General features: G+C 39.9%; 1 protein-coding gene across 7 annotated transcripts in view; it reads right to left on the bottom strand.

Moving 5' to 3' along the window:
• Window positions 1-20449, bottom strand: part of cadm2a (cell adhesion molecule 2a) — a 227660-nt gene that overhangs the window by 64220 nt on the left and 142991 nt on the right. For 6 of the 7 annotated variants that reach the window (XM_039777192.1, XM_039777197.1, XM_039777193.1 and 3 more), the window contains one exon: window positions 5904-5930. The exons of the other annotated variant lie outside the window; for it this stretch is intronic. In XM_039777192.1, coding sequence (XP_039633126.1) covers window positions 5904-5930 — 27 coding nt within the window. The remainder of the gene's footprint in view (window positions 1-5903; window positions 5931-20449) is intronic. 7 annotated transcript variants of the gene reach the window in all.

Below are 20449 nucleotides of genomic sequence, written 5' to 3'. Positions count from 1 at the left end.
ATATTCAAATAAATCACATTATTATTATGCAAATAGCCATACATTGGGTAATTTCTGGTTCTTATAACTGAAGTGATGAAACCTATTTTTTGTTCTTCTATGCTTTGTTCTGTTTGTGTTTATGAGTGAATTTTATGTTAATTTCTGTGTGTGTGTGTGTGTGTGTGTGTGTGTGTGTGTGTGTGTGTGTGCATGTGTGTGTGTACGCGCGCACCTTTATAATCTAAACATGCTTCTTTGACAGTGATATGACTCCTGCTGTGAGCAAATTGAATGCAATCCATGCAGAGGGTGGAGCTACCTTTGTATTCAGCACTGGTGTACAACCACCTCAGGACAGTCATTTCTGATCTGCAGATATGAAATTAATTATCCGGCACCAGAGAGGCTGGCTATGGCAGTGCTGTTGTCATTTACATACAGTAATTAGACTGGGCAGCTGTTGGTGCAGCCATCACAAATTTGACGTCCAACTCAACAACTGAAGTCAGATCAACAAAATATCACCTACTTCTCCATGGAGATATTAGGTGTTGTTTAAGTGCGGCATGGAGTGACAGTTTGGTATGAATTATGAGCTGTCAGAGGGGAGAATGACATCTTTTGGCTTGTTTTTGAGATTTGGGGGAGGGTGTTTCTAGTTGCATCTGGGGTGTAAAAGATGTTAACAGATGGTAATATAGTGATGAAAAAACATTCAGGAAGAATTTCTCCTATGATAGCACCTTCTTGTGTGTACAAAGCACTACAAGAAACACACATGCCAGAGCACACAGCAGTTTCTGTTTTTTGTTGCTGAGGAAAAACTACAAATCTTATATAATCATTTATGAAAAGCTCATTTCAAATTGGTAACCAGACACGCTTCCCATCATTTGCCCAGTATTCCTGCCCTTGATTCAGCCACATCAAGTTAAAGGGCAGAGATATAAAACTCTGCCCATTCTCTGTAGAAGCTACCTGAGTTCAAGCTCGCTAAGTCCAGAATGGCCAGGGTCTCACTATCCTTTCTGAGCCAAGGGCAGACATATCATGGTTTTATAACAGAGGTAAACCTGGCCTTCATAAAGACTCCATACACTGCTTCCTTCCAGCTGGCAAAAGCGAGCAGAAGAAGCTAAGAGGAAAGGTGAGTTAGGGTAAGGACAAAAGTACATATTTTGACAGATAAGTGAAAGCAAGGAAGGATGGACCGGAGTAAACAACTGAAGTGCAAAAATTAATAATATTTAAAATTCTTCCTTCTAGCCAAAGAGGACCTGTTTCTCACGCTCTCCGATATGGTCAAGCAGTGGGGGAAACAGGCATTTAAATTATGCTGCCCTGATTTATACACAAACTGTAAGCATGTATAAGTGCATTTCTCAGTGTGCTTTAAATGTTATTTTCAATTCTCATAAAAGCAATCTCAGTCTCATCTGGTATATTTTCAGTGCTACAAGGACACAGAAGGCAAAGCTTTGGCTACATACAGTATATCTAGGATCAAATATTCCACTCTATTCCCTCTTTAAATATAAGGCCTAGCAATAGCAAAGCAATATTAGCAGTCATACACATGCTTGCTGGCTTAGTAGTTTTTGTAAATTAAATGTCATAAAAGCATAAGGTCAGGGAAATCAGATTTTTTAGTGGCAAAGGACATTCTCAAATGTTCTCAAACTGATGTGGAGGAGAAATGCGCTCGACTTCTTTTTATCACAGAAAGCAATTCATTTTTAATGCTTTCATACGGGTGAAGGCGGAATGATCGGAAGGATGAGGGTGGCATTCACGAGGGAAATCAGACTAATCATTGCTGCCACCAAAAACTCCCAAATTCCCCAAATCAACATGCCATAGTGTGATTTTCTAATGTTTGGTGATGTGTTGACAGATACTGTTCATTTAAGAGTGATTGGGGGAAACACTTTTCACCCCAGGGAAGATCTGCAAGATTCAGTGAACAGAAAGTGCTAGTTTTAAAAACAGCTCTTATCATTTGGCTCGTGTGTCAAGCTGCAATCCTCTTTTACCACAACTTCCAGCCAGGGCAGAGTTGACACTGAAGATCTCGTTTCAAAGCGAAGCTCAGACTAGTCTAACCCAGCATGAGTACATCATTTGAGGAAACTCTTATATCAAAATATCTTCAATGTCCACAAATAAATGTCCATAATATACACACACACACACACACACACACACACACACACACACACACACACACACACACACACACACACACACACACACACACACACACACACACACACACACACACACACACACACACACGCACCCTATACAAGTGCCATACGGTATATCTGTGTGTTGTGTTTAATGAGCACCTCGTGCTCATTTGCATCCCTGATTCCTGACAGGGAAGCCATTATGTTGTCACATTTTTTTGAAATAACACTGATTTAATCTTACACTAATAAAAAATAATAACAGTGTAGTGACAGGTTTAATTAATCGTTGGCGCTGTATACAGTAACCAGCTGTCCTATATATACATTTACAAAATAATTTATGCAACAGGCACCATTAAAGCTGGTGGTGGAGGTTTTTGGCTTTGTTGGGCAAACATTCCATAATAATCTTTCAGCATGTTGTAATTCAAGTGGTCTGAGAAAAGACTTCTGCATCTACTCCTTGGCTAGCTGTTTTCAGGCTTTAGTAAACCTAGTGTCACAGGGGACTTTGGCCATTTTAGAGAGATAGAGAGAGCATTCCTATTGGCTATTCTGCCAATGCAAATGCACGTTACTTTTGGCAAAAGTTCTGTTTACCGTAGCCAAATGCTCAGGACTGCAGTTAATTCAAGGCTAACCTATTAGATAAGAGACTGTATTGTGATCAATCTATATAGTACATATATAAACCAAATTGTGTAAAAAAGTAATCCAGTTTATTGTATGGAGAGGCAAAATTTGCTGTGAAAACAGTTGGGAGCGCTGGTCTGCTTGGGTTAGCCTTTAGCCTAGCACAAACACAGGCTTGTTTGTCATGTTTACGTTTCCTCTCACAGAGCCTCAGCCGTCCCCTTGTTCAGAAGGCAGCATGAGCTGCGGCACCGCCTACTGCTAGAGGTGTGAATCTTCAATGATCTCCCGATTCGATTTGATTACGATTATCATATCAGCGATTCAATTCGATTCGATATCTCGATGCATCACAATGCGTCAAATCAATTTTTCTATTAAAGCCATGCAGGATATTTAATGCATAGCTTTTCAAGCTTCAAAAACAAAACATTCTGCAGTGCTCTAATACTAAATGATTTTAAATTATGATTTGATACTATAAATAAAATTGAATTAAATAAATTTGATACATAAAACTACAGCACTGAGCACATGGCACTTCCTGAATATGCAAAACATACCAGAATATGTAAACAGAAACGTTGTTAGGTCTACATTTAATTGTAAACAGAAATAATTGATTATGAGCCGGCCGATTATCAATGCAGCATCGTCCATGTCCACAATTCGATGCATCGATTATTTGATTAATTTCAACACCTCTACCTACTGCTGCCAACCAAACGAGGAGATGCCAGAGGTGTTGTGAGAGAAACATAAACGTGGCAGACTAGCTAGTGGTTTAGCCATTCGGCTAACTCTAGTCACTGCTGCTGCTAATTAAAACTTAATTAACTAAAGCGTTGAATCACAGTATGTCATCTCAAAGGGCTTTACAAAGAAAACGGGACAGTCATTCTCATAGAATTGTCAATATACAACAGCATGCCATCTGGATGAAATGAATCATTCGTACTTGTAAAGGTTACTGCATGAAGTCAGTGCATGCCCATGTTCGCCTGAAGGGAAGGGCTAGACAGAACGGGAAAGGGAGAACTCCAAGAAGAGGTCATACTCTACTTTAAATTCTACCTCCTGCGGCTTTAACCAGTCACTCAGTCCTTCAGACACATACAGATCTCTCTCTCTCTCTCCCAGGCACACACACGCTGATGAACTGGTGCTTTGAGGTGAAATGAGCCTTTATCTGCCCACTGATCAGCATGAATCTTATCTGGCTTGTTATGTTTTCCTACCAATAGCCTCATTATAACAGTGAGAGAGGCAGGAGGGAGACATGTGCTTGACTCTGATCTACACATTCTCTGTTCCCCTATTAAGAGTGCAATGGATTTCCTATACTGTCGCAGTTAGATAGAAAAGGATGATAGCCAGATAAGGGTGGCCTTTAAAGAGAGGAGGGTCAACAGTGAATGAGATGGAGATCTTTTAGTCAAACACATGCAGCTGGATGTTGGCCCGGAGAGATGGTTTAAATTAATTACACATTCAGACACAGCAGGTAGACAAGCTAAGTGAAGTGTGAGGGGAAATGTGATGTTGATGCTGTTACTACTGTACCATTGCTACTACTGGGTATGAGGAGGAGGAGGAGGAAAAGGGAGACAGTACTGTAGGATTTTCACATGAGCAATATACAAATCTATCACTCCACAATAGGCAAACTTTTGAAAACGACAAACCTTGCTTCAAGCTTGAAATGCAGAATGATTTACTGTTGTTTGTACAAAAGCAAAAGTTTTATCAGAGCAGACAACTGCGGTTAATAAAGAGAAGGCCAGCTACCCACTATGATTTACATTCTCCCAAGTAAACGCCACTTATTTAAACACGGGTCTGCTAGGAAAGATGCACCACATGGAAAAGTGGTGGAGAGTGCTCATGAACGACAAACAAAGGCAGAGAGTGTGGTGCGTCTTCCCAGGGGAACACTGTTGACTCTGCTGGATGAGCATGTGCAGAAAGAGTATAGATTTTCTGAAAACAGAAAGTAATTGGAAAGAGCATTTACTGTACACAACACATTTTTATCTGTCGACTGTATAATATATATATATATATATATATATATATATATATATTATTTTTTTTATAGATGGGCCACTTGAGATCAAGGTGGTTATATGTGGTGCTATTATTCTGATTATTTGCACTCCAACACATTTACATTTGGACACATATTGTTTATATGGTCTACCTTTATTTTCATGCTTGACTCAGATTTGGATTGTTTAAGGAAAACACTTTATAACATACTACTTTACTTACAATTACTTTATTATTCCCACCCATAGCTAAAAATACTGCATTCCACCAATTTAGTGATAATACAATCTTATGTGTACATATAGCCAATCCCAAGTTTGTTAAGTATGCCTCTCTGAGCTGATGTCTATCCTTTCATTTGACTTATCATCACATCTCTGCTCAGAAATGTGACTGTATTCAAGGCCTGTGTTTCTATAATCATTAGCCAACTATGTTAACTAAACAGAATTAGATTATATTCATGCTTGACTAAATCCTTAGTTTTGAGAGGCATATTTACTGAAGCACACAGCTGAATGAAATCAGGTTATCTCCTCTCTAATAAACACTCTCTCCTCTCTGACTCTCTGATCTGTAATCCGTTCTCACTGCCATTTTGCAGACACAAGGAATACACAGGGAATGATGGAGAAGATTTTGATCATTGTAATTTACTACCACCTCTCCAGTGCCTGGTAATGGTAAAGGGCAATATCACACAGTTAAACACTCGATTATTAATCTTACGACCTCGGACTATCCTTGAGACCTCAGACTGACTGAACTTAAATAATTAACATGCAAATATGAAGAAAATAAACTATAGATGAATATAAGATGAGCTTTATGTTGTAGTTGTGCTACCATTTTAAAACTCACTTGGATTTTGTTAAAACAGTGCATGTGTGGACAGGAAAACCCCTGTTTACAAAAATACCCATGTGACTAGGCATCAGTCAAATATAAAAAAAGAAAAAGAAAAAAAAGAAGTAAATTCTGTTCCACTAAGGTTAGTCATGTAAGGCTGAGTTAGAGGCACAGCAGTGAAATGCAGCCACAACTCACCTCGAGCTTTGCCTTTTGAAGCCATCACTGGAGTCCCCAAGTAGACAAGAGGGGTTGGATGGACAGCAAGAGAGGCAGATGCCAGAAAACAGAGAGGAAAAAACAAAGACAAAAGACAGAGCAACTGATTAAATAACTGTAGGAAGAACAGTGTATCTGTTGCGTGTAAGCAGAAACAGCATTGTCTTTATCTTGAATGTCAATCACGAGTGGTGAAACCTTTCCAATCGTTCAACCCTGAAAGAGAATGTCTCGATTTTGCTCAACAGCAAATTGAGACCTTACAGTGTGGCACCTTTTAATTAGTTGCGTCATATCATCTGGATCATGCAATGAAGCTTGTTGCTTTTTAATGAGCTTGCAAGGCCCATACGGATATGGGCATACTCTATATATCATGTTGTTGATTAGTGAATGCTGTGGGTCATTCAATTTCTCTTGGAAATTACAGACTTTATGAACATTTTACACTTGCTTATCTTGTTTTCAGCTAATGCCTGTATGGCTTCAGTTTTGCTTAAAGAGAGTAATGATTTGTCTGTGGTGTGTGTGTGTGTGTGCGCACGCAGTATGCATACAGACACTGGTGCACCATCATATTATTTTGTGATTGACAGCACTGTAATCAGAGAGGAGAAGAACAGACAGGACTGTCGTCTAGCAGAGAATACGCCATGGGAGGCTTCAATGAACAGCTTGATGCAAACCATATAGGCCGATATGTACAAAAACAAAGGGAACCACAACACAGACAACCTGACCAACAACAAGAGCGTCACCTCTGAGACTTCCTGCAGGTAAAAACACAGAAGAGAGCCAAATAAACAAAATAGATTGTCTATTAGCGCCAAGTGTGTGTCTGTGTATTTGCGTGTGTATCCCGAAGGAATGACTCTCATGCTTCACACACGCTGCTTTGCCAAATTGATGGATCTATTGGAATGCCTCCAGTGAGCCTGAAAACCTGTACAGCTATAAGAGACAGCGCCTGAAAGAGAATAAGAGAGGAAGAACAAAGAGAATATAACCGCAGATGCTGAGTCTGCAGGTTAGAAAAAATATTGTGCTATCTTTTCAATTACAGATTAATAAATCACTCTCCCTGTACACAACAAATTCTTCATTTTGGCTGATAAACATACTGTAAAAAGATTTTAATTTATTTTCAGAGAGGGAGCAAAACATCCTGAAAGCATGCCTAGAGCTACAAGCCAGCTGCTGGGCAGTCTTTGGCCTCTCACATACATATTGTTTTGTTTATATTTGAGAGCCATCAAATCCTGATAGCCAATTTTCAGTAGCTGATGGAGATGATTGTGTTTTGTTCGCATTATTCGACAGCTCGCCAAGGTGCAAGATAGACAGTGTAGAGTGAGGAAGTGAGAAACTGAAAGAGAAGGACTGATCATTTCCTGTGATCTTTCAGTGAATTTTCACTCAATTTGCACACATTTCCTGGTCTTCAGCATCACAGTATTTTTAGTAAATCCAAAAGTTGAACGAGATGTAGTTGTAGCGGGGCAGAGACTACAAGTTGTCTCAGATTTTAAATACCTTGGTGTTGACATTGATAGCAATCTCACTTTTAAATTGCACATTAAGAAGGTTTGTAAAAAAGTACAACCTGCCAAATTGTAGATATGTCCGAAGCTGCACGTCAACAAAGGCTGCGATGATGTACATGCACTCGACGATCTTTTTGCATATCGCTTATTGTTTTTTCAACCTGGTCACAAGCTAGTGAAACTTCTCTCAAACCACTACACTCCCTATTCAAACAAACTCTTAAGGTTCTTGATAAGAAATCCATACACCATCATCATTGCCATATTTGAAAAAATATAACCTTTTAGGTTTGGAAAACATGATTACATATACAGATCTATGTCTTGTGTATAAAATCTTACATGGTCTAACTCCTCCGGGATTGAGCCAGTTTGTGAGCACAGCAACAACTGCTTACAGATCCACACGAAGTGCAGCGAGAGGCGACTGCATTGTCCCGTTAAGGAGAAGTGCTGTTTTGTGCTCTGCCTGTGTGTCTGTTTTACTATTGTATAGTTAGGAAAATAGTATGTTGATTGTTATCGTCCCAGCAATGTTGTTTTTGTGCATGTCCACCATATATGTCTTTGATATTGCGCCCTGTTTGTTATCTGGTCTGACAGTTCAGTTGTGTGTGTATTTGTGTTGATCTCACCCAACTGTTCTTGTTTTTATGTTAGTGTCTTTTAGCATTAGTGTAATCAACTTTTATTGTATAGGGCCAACTCTGTATGTATTATTGATAACTTAATCGTTCTTCTGGCACAGTTTTACTTGTATGTATTATTAGTGTGCATTGTCCCTGACAAATAAACCTGAGATAAATAAATAAATAAATAGTGGCACACCTCAGGGGGCAAATGAGAGGAACAAAATAAAAATAAAAATGCATAAAGAATCTACACTATTACAGTCTTACAAACAAATGCACACACACAGGCAGCCAGTGAACATTTCACACCTTGCTGCTGTGTCACTGGTCAAGAGGGAGAGGAGCCGACAGAGAAACAGGGCAGCGGATGTCACTTCTCTACCAACACTGCCTTCTACATGAGACTGATGGCTTTGTGAAATATTCCCTCAGCAAAGTCTGACCTCGCTCTAGTCCTGCCTTTCATCCCTGCTGTCATTGTATGAGTTCACTGTCACAACTGTGGCTCTGTGATCTCTCCCAGTCAATACCCATGAAAAAAAGAGAAAAGATGGAAAAAAACACATTATATGTTTTTTATATATATATATATATATATATATATATATATATATATATATATATATATATATATATATATATATAAACACACACACAGCTATAGGGAGGGAGAGGAAGAAGAACACAAGCAGCAAGAAAAAAAGAAAAATTGTGGCAGTCTTATTCACTACACTCTTGTATATCCGAGTATTACAGTTACCAGGCAACCAACACAACAGTTCAGTAAGTCCTGGCAAGCTGAAATTGAATAAAACACTTTTCATTCCACTCTCTCATTCTGCCATTTTGCCATGCCATGAGCAAGTATTCCCACTTGATTACACAATGGTCACCTCTCACATGCTCTCAATACTCCTGATTGGACAAAAACTGGCACCTGAATGGGCTCAAATTTAGCTATTTTTTCCATACAGTGCATCATTTTACCTAATATACTCTCCTTTGATCCTCCTTTTCCATTGTCACATGCCCAGTAAAGAGTTAATAAAACATTTTTTTGTAAGTTATTAGTAAGTAAGTAAGTAAGTAAGTAAAATTTATTTATAAAGCGCTTTTCACAGATAAAATCACAAAGTGCTGTACAAAAGAATAGGTAACACAAACAATATAAAATGTATACACATATGTAAAATTAAAGTGACACTAGTGAAAACCCATCAACCAAAAGCTTTCCTAAATAAACATGTTTTCAGATCCTTTTTAAAAGAGACAACAGAGTCTGCCAGACGCATGGACAGGGGCCAGGCGTTCCACAGTCTGGGAGCAACAGACTCAAAAGACAGGTCCCCTCGAGTCTTATAACGAGTCTTTGGGACTAAAAGCAGGTTCTGGTCAGCGGACCGAAGGGTCCGGCCAGAGGAATACGGCTTCAAAAGGTCCAGAATGTACTGTGGGGCCTGACCGTTTAAGGCTCTGAAAGTCAGTACTAAAATCTTAAAATCAATTCTGAATTTTACAGGGAGCCAATGGAGAGCCGACAAGACTGGAGTGATATGAGACCTTCGAGGAGCACCTGTTAAAAGCCTAGCAGCAGAATTTTGAACAATTTGCAATTTGTTCAGGCAGACTTATTCAAACAAGTAAAAACAGAATTGCAGTAGTCAAGTCTTGTTGATATGAAAGCGTGAATTATCATTTCCAGATCCTTTTTTGACAATATTTTGCGAATTTTACAGATGTTACTAAGATGATAAAAGCAATTTCGGACGAGCTGTTTTGAGTGTGTCTCCAAAGACATGGCTTGGTCAAACACAACCCCCAAGTTTCTGAGGCTGGATTTGACAGAGAGGCCCAGAGAGCCAAGGTGCTGTTTGATCAGTGGGATCTTATGGTCTGGAGCAAAGATCAGCGTTTCAGTCTTGTTTGAATTTATCTGCAGGTGGCCAGCCAGTCTTTGATGGAGGACACACACTCTAGGAACAGAGACAAACGATGGAACTCACGATGGAGCATCATTAAAAGAACAATACAACTGGACATCGTCGGCATAGAAATGATATGATACATCCTTGAAGCAACCAATAATTTGACCAAGTGGCAAAATGTACAGTAAAAACAAAATAGGACCCAAAACTGACCCTTGTGCCACTCCGCAGGACAAATTGGTCACATCAGACTGTACATTGTTTACAGCAACATTAAAGGTTCTGCCATGAATATAGGAAGAGAACCATTGAAGTACAGATCCTGATAGTCCCATCTCATTTTGAAGCCGATTGATCAGTATACTGTGATCCACAGTGTCAAAAGCAGAAGTCAAATCAAGAAGTACAAGTACAGTGTAGCGGCCAGAGTCTGATGCCATCATCACATCACTAGAGACTTTGATAAGGGCTGTTTCAGTGGAGTGTAATTTTCGAAAACCAGACTGAAAAGTATCAAACAGGTTGTGCTGCTCCATAAAGGAGGTCAGCTGGCATGCCACTACTTTTTCCAAAATTTTGGAGATAAATGGAAGTTTAGATATGGGCCTGTAGTTATTAGGTTCTGAAGGGTCAAGATTGGGCTTTTTAAGGATCGGGTTTACCACAGCGTGTTTGAAGTAGCTGGGGACTGAGCCAGATCTAAGTGACAGGTTAATTATTTTTTCCACACAGGGGCCGACAATATCAAACATTTTCAACAATAGAGTTGTTGGGACAATGTCAGCGGGGCTCGAAGACGGTTTCATAATTCCTGTTATGGTCTTCACATCCTGTAGGCTGACAGGAGTGAAGGACGACCAAGACGACACCGGTGAAAACTCAGTAGAACAAATACTGATGAGTGGAAAATTAACACTGGCCCTAATGTCATGTACTTTGTTCAGAAAAAACGACAAAAAGTTGTTACAATCCTCACGTGTGTACACAGGCACAAGAGGAGCCGAAGGTGCAGTAAGATTTTCAATGGTGTCAAACAAGACTTTTGGATTCTTCTTATTTCCTGACACAAGGTTAGAAAAATAAGCTGAGCGAGCCTGCTTTATCAATTCATTCAGATCCAGCATCATGTCTCTTAAATGGAGTCTGTGTACCTCTAATTTAGTGGCTTTCCACTGACGCTCTGTCTTCCGACATTTTCTCCTAAAACTACAAATGTTATCATTTATCCATGGGAGGGCCTTTTTATGTGACCCTGAAATCTTTGTAACAGGCGCTACCATATCCAAAACCAACAGACAGTGGTTGTTGAAACTTTGCACAAGTGAATCAACATCATCACATTCAACAAAGGGGCGAGAGTCAAAAGAGGCAGAGAACTCACTAGGTGTTGTCTCACTAATGATGCGTTTTTGTATTTCAACATTACAGACAGTAGGCATCATGGTAAGCGACAAATTAAAAGAAATACAGCAGTGGTCACTAATTTGAAATTCTTCAACACTCAGTTTATCAATGTTTAGGCCACAAGAGAATACCAAATCTAACGTGTGGCCTTTTTCATGCGTGGGGCCAGAAACATGCTGTACAAAGTTAAAAGAATCCATAATAGTCAACAGTTCAGCTGCAGTTGAACAAGAGGGATCGTCAACATGCAAATTAAAATCCCCAAGGACTAAAACACAATCTAGTTTAATGATAGATGTTAAAAACTCAGAGAACTCGTCAAGAAATGAACGTGCAGGACCAGGAGGTCGGTAAACTAAAACACAGTAAAAGGGGTGTATTTTCCCAACCTTACACATCTGCAGCTCGAAGGAATTGAATGAAGCGGTGTCCGTCAAACTGCAGCAGAAAGAATCCCGGAAAACCAGCGCAAGTCCGCCTCCACGGAGTACCAAACACAGAGCAGTCCGGGGGGCATAGTTCTTTAAGATGAAAGTGCTCGTTCTCCCGCTGCCACGTCTCCGTAATGAGAAAATCCAAGTTCTCCTTAGTGAAATGGTCGTTCAGGGTAAAAGCCTTGCTCGCAATGGAGCGCGCATTTAGAAGTGCAATCCTGGTAGAGCGCGTGTGTGACAAGGGCTGGCCTGGGACATGCTGGATGGCATGATCCGTCCGACAGGTAACCGGGCACAGGACACGCTGGCGGGGCGCACGATGGCAAGCAGGCCGGGTTGGGAAGATCCAGTCGGAGATGCTCCACACAGGCGATGACGCACAGACCGCGTCCCGATCTGACTCGCAGACCGGAACCGGCCTCAGGCACCGCTCACTCCCAGGAGCACTGGATCCGTTTGGCCCAGATGAAAATCTACGGGATCGCCACTTGGACCCCAGCCCTGGATCCCCGCTTCCTTCTCCTGCCGCGGCGCCGGGTAAGCAACAGGTATTCCGGCGATGACGCGTGGCACTCCAGTTTTGGAGGGAAAAACTCAGAAAATCGGTCCCGGGTAATACAAAAGTCCTGCATATGTGCCTTAATGCCGAGCAACGCAGCCCGATCATACTGTATGATTGCAGAGACATAACTGGTAGTTGATAGGGTTGACACAATGAAAATCACAAGGAAGATTACAAATGTATGAGAGAGCAGAGAGGTGACCGACGCATAGCCAAACACAGGTGCCATCTTCTTACACACTGCCTCCACAAAGTTAGAAGAACAAAAGTATTCAGTATTACAGTATTATGTTGACAATTTTTCTATAATTAGCATCAATGCTTTTTTGGAGGAAATCGACATTAAAGAAATGTCTGGGATTTTTTTTTTGTGTATTTGTATTTGTATGTATTTGAAACTCTATCAAGCTCTATCTTTTATAAAAAGCAATTTCCTATATAATATATGTCAAAGTGTAGCAACTAGTGCTGACCCTACTAAGGATCAACACACTACCGTTTTAAATCTTTTAGTTCATTGGATTCTGTTTCAATAACTGGGGTTAGTGGACCAAACTAGAGGATACATCAGCAGAACATCAGCAGCAATATTGGAATTACTGTACATTCAGGTGGTGAACATTGCTCTGTTGGCTGTGCAATAGTTGTTTGCCAACATTGAGCTGATTGTTTTGAGTCTAGTTGGTTTAAATTTTTTCTTTTTCTGCCCCCTAGTGGTCAAAGACACTACATGTAGCTTTAAAAAACTGATCTGGAGGTGAAAGCCGACTGCCATTTTTTTTTTTCCCTTTATTGTAGCGGCAGTGGCTAGACATGAAAGGGGGAGAAAGATGGGGGATGACATGCAACAAAGGGCCACAGGTCAGATTCAAACCCAGGACGCTGCAGGACTCGGCCTACATGGGGCAAACGCTCTTACTGGGTGAGCTACAGGCCGCCCCAGCCCACTGACATTTACAGAATTTCGATCTGTCTTGCAAGTTGAAAATAGTCCAAATCTGCATGACAGAAACTCTCACCTTCAGACACTTAGTGCATACATTTTATATGACTGGTTATCACAAATACCTGGTGATCAATACCTTACATTTTAAGTAAAAATTCAGAGTTGTTTTTTATTTTATGTTGAGGAATAATTGCGATATGAACATGAAGATGCATTTAAACCATTTTTTACAAGTAATAATCTAAATCTGGCTTGAAGCTTTTGGTCTAAGTATCGTGTGTGTATGTAAACACACACTTTATCTAAGAGAGTGAAAATTGGGTGACTATGGTGGTGGAAAAGAAAAATTGTAAGTTGTAAGCAGGTTGTTGTCTGTCTCTGTCACCATCAGCGGGGCGCCGTCATAAATAAACTGTGTGATAGTTCATACAGACACCACCTGCTGTGACAAACACACACACACACACACACGCACGCGCACACACAAACACGCACACAGCAGTGATCATAGTATTTCCTTAGGGTCTAAGTCTCCTGGGACATGTGTTCAATTCCAACATCCTTCCTTTTTTCCTCTTCTTTTCCTTCTCTGTTCTTCTCCCTTCAACTTATGCTCATTCAGGAGTTTGTCTCTCCTGCCTTGTCATATTCACTCTGCCTCCCTTTTAACCATTTCCTTCCCTGTGTCTTTCTCTCCCTTTCTGCATTTCCTTCCCCCCTCAGGCTACCTTTTTCACAGTGGCAGATATATTCAGAGTCTGACATGCAGTGAAAAGCCTATGGAGATCGATGTGTGCAGCGTGGCTCTCTCAGCTGTCACATGGCATGATGGAGAGTTTAGCTTATCTTTCGTACAGAAGCAGCTGTTTTGCCATATGTTTGATGTACTCCAGGCCCTTGGAATCAAACCAATATTCCACCGGTGAGGAGATTGGTGTAAAACCTTAACACACTCTTTGTCACCTTATGACTTGGCTGAACATAGAGCCATCGACCCACTAGTACACAAGAGTATATAAACATTGAGGAAAATATACATTGTGACACATATTCATGGCATACATACTGTATGTGACTGCTTTGATTTCAAGAGAATCATCAGCATAAAAATAGCTCCAAATGAATACAAGCAATTGTATTTAAATCTTATTTGATTTAGAAAGCTCTTGCTAAGGGCCGCAATTCATCTCAGGGTAATAAAGGAGATGGTAAACAGTGTTAATAGAATGAATCAAGCTTACTTAACTCAGCTTATTGCCACCATACTGCTTGCTTTATTAGATCTGTCTACCTCGTCCTTGTTTTCTTACATTACAGGGAGACACACATCTGTTTGTTTTGTCATTTAATCTAGCATAATTGATTTCCACTCCTTAACACAATTATACATACATACCCTGTCCATGGTAGAATAAAATTATCTGCTCATAAATTGCATGCCCATGAAACACACACACACACACACACACACACAGAGGCACACATGTTGTTAACGCATACACACTTCACAACATTTGTTTCATCCATGCTATAGATGGTCTACAGCAGTGTTTATGGTTTTGGAGTGAACGCCTTATACTGTACTTTAGTTTTTCATGCTAAAAAAAAAACAAATCTGGTGAATCACCATCACCCGACCATGTGTGAATAGCACCAGGCAATCTGGACCCCACAGCGTCTTTTTTAGTTTTCTTTTTTCTGTTAGCAACAGTACTCAACTCGTACAGTGTATAGTCTGTATACATATTGTTTTGGTCAAATACATTTAACAACATTTCCGCATTGTAAAACAGTGACCCGGCTAAACAGTTTTTACATAATACGGACTCTGAGTTGTTGCCTTATTTTGTTGGAGGCCAAGAATATGGAATGAAGGTCTGAGACGTTTGTGAATATAGAAAGAAACTCAAGAATATGCAATATGAATTCAAATTTGTTTTACTTCTTTGTAACACCTGTGCTGTGTTTTGTTGACAATTTGGGCATGGTCTGGAGGCAATGCACAAAGATAATGACTCAAAGGAGTCACAGTTTATTGCTGATTGTCAATAGCCTAGTATGATGTCCCATACAACACTTATGACCATCTTAGCTTTTCTGGTTTTCCTCAGATAATAAATAGCCAAAGGTCGTGAAATATTTCTTTACTGCCACATCTGCTCCGTTCTCTCGGGCAATCAAGACTCCACGTGTCAGTGCAACACCATACGCCATGTTATACAATTTTTATTCAGTGTGATATGGTTTTGAATTGAAGCAGTATAATTATTTATATTATCTTGTGTTTCTTTGAATAAAGATTGCTTATTTAAAAAAATCTACTCAATGTTTGAACATAGGAGATGTATAATTGAAAAAGGAAGGCAGTATTTATTCTCTTCTCTAGGGATCTGAATGATAATGATTTTGAAATATTCCCAAGTTTCTGAAGCAGAAGTGATGTACAATGTAGTGAATACTAATGATGTGTCCAGTGTACGATATGAATACAACGGAAAAGGCATTATCACACATGTCCACTTACCAAAGAGCATAAATAAGTTGAACAAACTGTGAAGTTTACCATTGACATAGCATTAAGCTCATTGTTGCTATGGTTATGTGCAATCTAACATCTGCTTACCAACTATGATTATTCATTTAAAGTGGTAATTAAGCTGTTGGCCCCAACTATGTTTCAACTGTGATGCAGATTTTGTATGGACATCTGCCACACAATTAGATTAGTTTGTTCTGTCGCACGTTATGACCAATACGACCAATACTAATTTACAGCAAGCTTTAACAAAGACAATAAAACACCTAGATTAAAGACAAAAATAATCTGTATTTACCTTCAATTCTTACATTAGTCTAGGCTCTGATTCCCAAGTTGAGAGAAAAATAGTTATTACAGTCTATTAACTGTCTTCTGTCTCCTATCTCATCCCTCTATAAAGTTGTGTGCAATAAACCCCAAAAAACTGGAAGTGCAATAACCTCATGTATATAGTGCCACCCCATTGTGTTTATTTGTCTTGATGGTTATATTTTACTATTAAAATGTTATATTTTTGTTTGTCTGTAATTGAAACTGTCATATTGAGAGCTGCTAAACTGTGTTTCGTTGTTGAAAACAATGACAATAAAGATCTATTCTTCTATTCTTTTTCTGTTCTAAAAAAGTGGATGTACTGCGGTCTTTACGCAATCCACCGTTAGTGCATTAGGACGAGGGCTCAGTGGCAGTGGCCTGGTGGTTTTAATGTCAGGACATTTTAGATTACAGCTCCTCTGTCACTTGACTTCACAGCTGTTCTATAAGAAAGGTCACAGCATGCACAGCTACACAAAAACACAGAACATGTGTACACTGCTCACTACAACTACACACATTTTTTGGACATTCACACTTACACAGCAGACACACTGTATATAACAAAACATGTTATTCGACCAAATCTCATACCTCACAGGTTTTTCACAGAATGCACAACCACGCTGCCATATTTCACGCCCTCCCCCGCACACAGCAGACCTCATCAGGAATATGTGGCACGAGTGTGTGCTGCGCAAAATCCTATACTGATCTTATCCCCATGGCTAGACCCGATTCATATATCATGTTAATTGACTGGGACTCCGCTAGACAAATGGTGAGCTTGGAACTAACAGGGTTTAAATGGCTGGAGCACTGTTCTGATATATATTAAACATCAGAGATTTGACATACCTGATAGTAAAAAAAAGTTTCCTAAATATTTAACCAAAAAAGTGCACTTTGCTTCAAATATGTAGGCTTTAAAGCTAAAACCACAAGCTGTATTTTGCTAACCGTGTCAGAAATACCTGGGATGCCAGTCGATATTAAGTAGCCATTATTGCTGGGACTTTAAAATTACTTATCGAAAAATTTATGATTTTCTCTCCACTTTCTCACGGATGTGAATGTCTCAAAAGCCAAACCTTAAGCAGTTGATTGCAAGTTTAGCCTCTGTCTGTGTGATGTGGCAATCAGCCTTTAATATGACATATTATAAGTATATAGATGTATAACCATAATTTGCAGCTAGCTACTTGCTTGTCCACTCTATGTATTTTTAAAGCAAATATTCAAGTGCCTGAAAGTAACTATGATTTTTGTGATTGTGTTCCATTGCCAAAAAGGTACGTTCTACCATGATTATAGGTCTAAGCTTATGTTGTAAGTGGGGCTGCTTGATGACTTTTTAGAGCTGTATGCCTACAGCTACCTTGGTCTACTGGCAGGTACTGTATATACAGTAGCAGCCAACTTTATTAGGTAAAGAGGCTCTCTAAAAAACACATAGAGCCATGGGTTTGTCTCATGTCACAAGCACAGAATAAATAAAAAGGAGAGTTAACATGAGTTATGAAAAATAAATCTGCATTTTGGCATACGGTTCCAAACTTATTAGCTAATAACTGATATTTTACTTTTCCATTTGGCACTTGAGTTCTCAATGAGTTCTTAAAAAACTGTCAAGACAGGAGCACCAAACTCATCTCATTAATCCATCTAAGTCACCTTTGGACTGTACTATGGCAGCGCCCTATCGCAGAAATCTTTAATCCACTCTTATCATGTTACTGCGGGTAATATAGTATGCATTGTTTCTATCTGTCATAGGAGAGAGGCGAAGAGGAATGAGGATCAGACAAGAGGAGAAAAAAATTAAAGACAAGTGTAGGTTTGACTATGCTCATCTCATAAAAACTGCCCTTTGACCAAAAAACAAAACAAATACTGGCACATGCATGTGCATACACCTACACTCACACAACCAGCCCATAAAATCATCCCATTTAAAGCCTTAAAGAAATTCCCCCTGGGCTTGAGAAACACATTTCAATTTCCACATAACACCCAGGGGATATCGAAATCATGAATCTTCCCAACAAGAAAAGTCAAACAGCAATTGCTATAGGATGATAGACACACACAAATGCATACACGTGCACACGTACGTACGTACATACGCACGCATGCACACACACGCACATTGTCAAACAGGTAGTGCCGCTGGATGATGGACAGTCTGGGTACAGCCTATAACTCAGCATATGCTTTTTGTTTCCACTGCTTCCTCAAATGAATAGTTTAGAAGGTGAAGTTATATTGTGATAGATGCCTTGGGGGTAACAAATGGCTTCCTCCAGACAAAGCTTTGAAGTGGATGTGTAGATCTGGTCACCAACCTGTAATCTCCAGCCATTCGTCACACGGTGAAGGGACAGGAGATTTCCTATGAAAACTTCCAGATAATACAAACTTCATTTTTTACCCTGTGCAGAGGTCAAATTCCTACAGGATAAGGAAATATGTGGCAATCATGCTTTATTTAGCAGCAGATGCTCTTTTTAATGCAAACATATAGATTGTCCTATATTTCTAAGGGATTTTCTGGCTTTATCCTCACTGTTAGTCGAAGATCGCGTTGCGGAGAGGAGCTTTTATCCTCAATGGAGAGCAACACACGGCGTCTGGAAAAGGCCTCCTCCCCTTGATAGTAAGACTTTGATCAAAAATGTGTCATAGCATTTTGCTCAAGCTGAATTATTCAAAGGTCAGTGAACAAAGGCGTGTCTGTGCTGTGTCACATTACAAAGGCTAGAATGATGGTAAATTGGCAAAGTGTTCACTGTGTCTCTGTAGGGAGCTGACCGGTGAGCCTCACCCTCAAGGGACCATTTGGCATCAAATAGCGCAAGCTCCCTGTGATTGTTACTGCTTCAGTCATTGCTAGGCTGTTACTTGGTATTTTCAAACCATCACCTTTATATCCCATTATATTTAGGGCATTGTGTTTCTGTAGATTTCCAGCAGGTTGAGAACAGAATGCTTCCAGCAGAAGGGACTTAAAGCTCGGGACAAATGGGGCTCTGCACCCCTGAATGTTGCATGTATGTGCATGTGTTAAGATTTTTACGGGTCTGTTTAAAAGCAAAATACTGTGTGCCATCTTGCATGTTCACATGTAGATGCAGTGGAGTGCTGCAGTGGAAGTGGTCTTTTGTAATGATGGCAATAGGCATCAGGGCCCCAGCCTGTCTCAGTGGGCAGCAGCTCACTGGAGACCGCAGCTATAAAAGATAAAGGGAAGAAGAAAGGGCTCAAAGACACATGTGGATTCATCTTCCTTTCAAGTCCATGACTATAGCTTTCTCTCTTTTGTCTTGCTTTCTCCTATCTTTTTATCCCTACACCTGCAGCTTTCTAATGTAATGTTTTTTGTTTTTTTTCAAAAAACAATCAACAATACACCATGTGCTGTTCTATCCATGGGTGGGCCAGTGGAGAAGATGAGAGCAAATAGAAGAGTGGAAGAAAGAAGACAAGAGAGCAGAGGTAGGGTAAAATGGCTAACGTTTATGTGTTAAAGCATTCATTCCACTTCAAAAGCTTGCATTATTCATACAGTGTTTCCTAAGAAAAAAAACCAAGCAAGTGTCTGTGTGGGTGATGTGTATTCACATGAATAAATGTACCAAAAATATATAAAATACCAATGCACACAAGAGAGACGGGGAAGTGCAGTAGAGTTTCTGATGAAGCTGCAGTGAGGTGAGCAGCACTGCAACAGGTTTCCCATGGGAGTTAAATCAGCTCCAGCTAACCAGGTCAGCCAGGCCTTCTGCAAGGATCCTCTGCTCTGAAATCTCCTGCTTCTCCAGTACATACAAACCCTCAATAATAACTTCAAAAAATCTTACAAGTAATATTTTTCTGCCATGTTGTTTATAGTCCTCGCTTCACTACATTGGTAGATATCATTTTTCCCCCCGACAATCAATCTGGCCTTGGTAATGTAATGTGCTGCAAGTTCAGCCTCTATTACATAGATCAGTACAGGATAGTCTCATGTCACATTCCTGTTCTGCTGGGAAAGCCGTTACTTGCAGTAATTATATTCAGTAGTGAATCGGTTAATATATAGGAGAGCAGCTGTGAGTCTAAAAAGTAGCGGCCCTGTGGAGTAGCGATGTACACAACAATATCTGACTAAAAGCCTTCGGTATGGAGCTATACTACCTCTGGAATAGACATATTGCAAAAAATGGAACACATTTCCATACA

The sequence above is a fragment of the Perca fluviatilis genome, chromosome 16, assembly GCF_010015445.1.
Source record: "Perca fluviatilis chromosome 16, GENO_Pfluv_1.0, whole genome shotgun sequence".
Taxonomy (NCBI): Eukaryota; Metazoa; Chordata; class Actinopteri; order Perciformes; family Percidae; genus Perca; species Perca fluviatilis.
The sequence above is the reverse complement of the archived record's forward strand: the minus strand, read 5'-3'. Positions and strand labels throughout refer to the sequence as shown.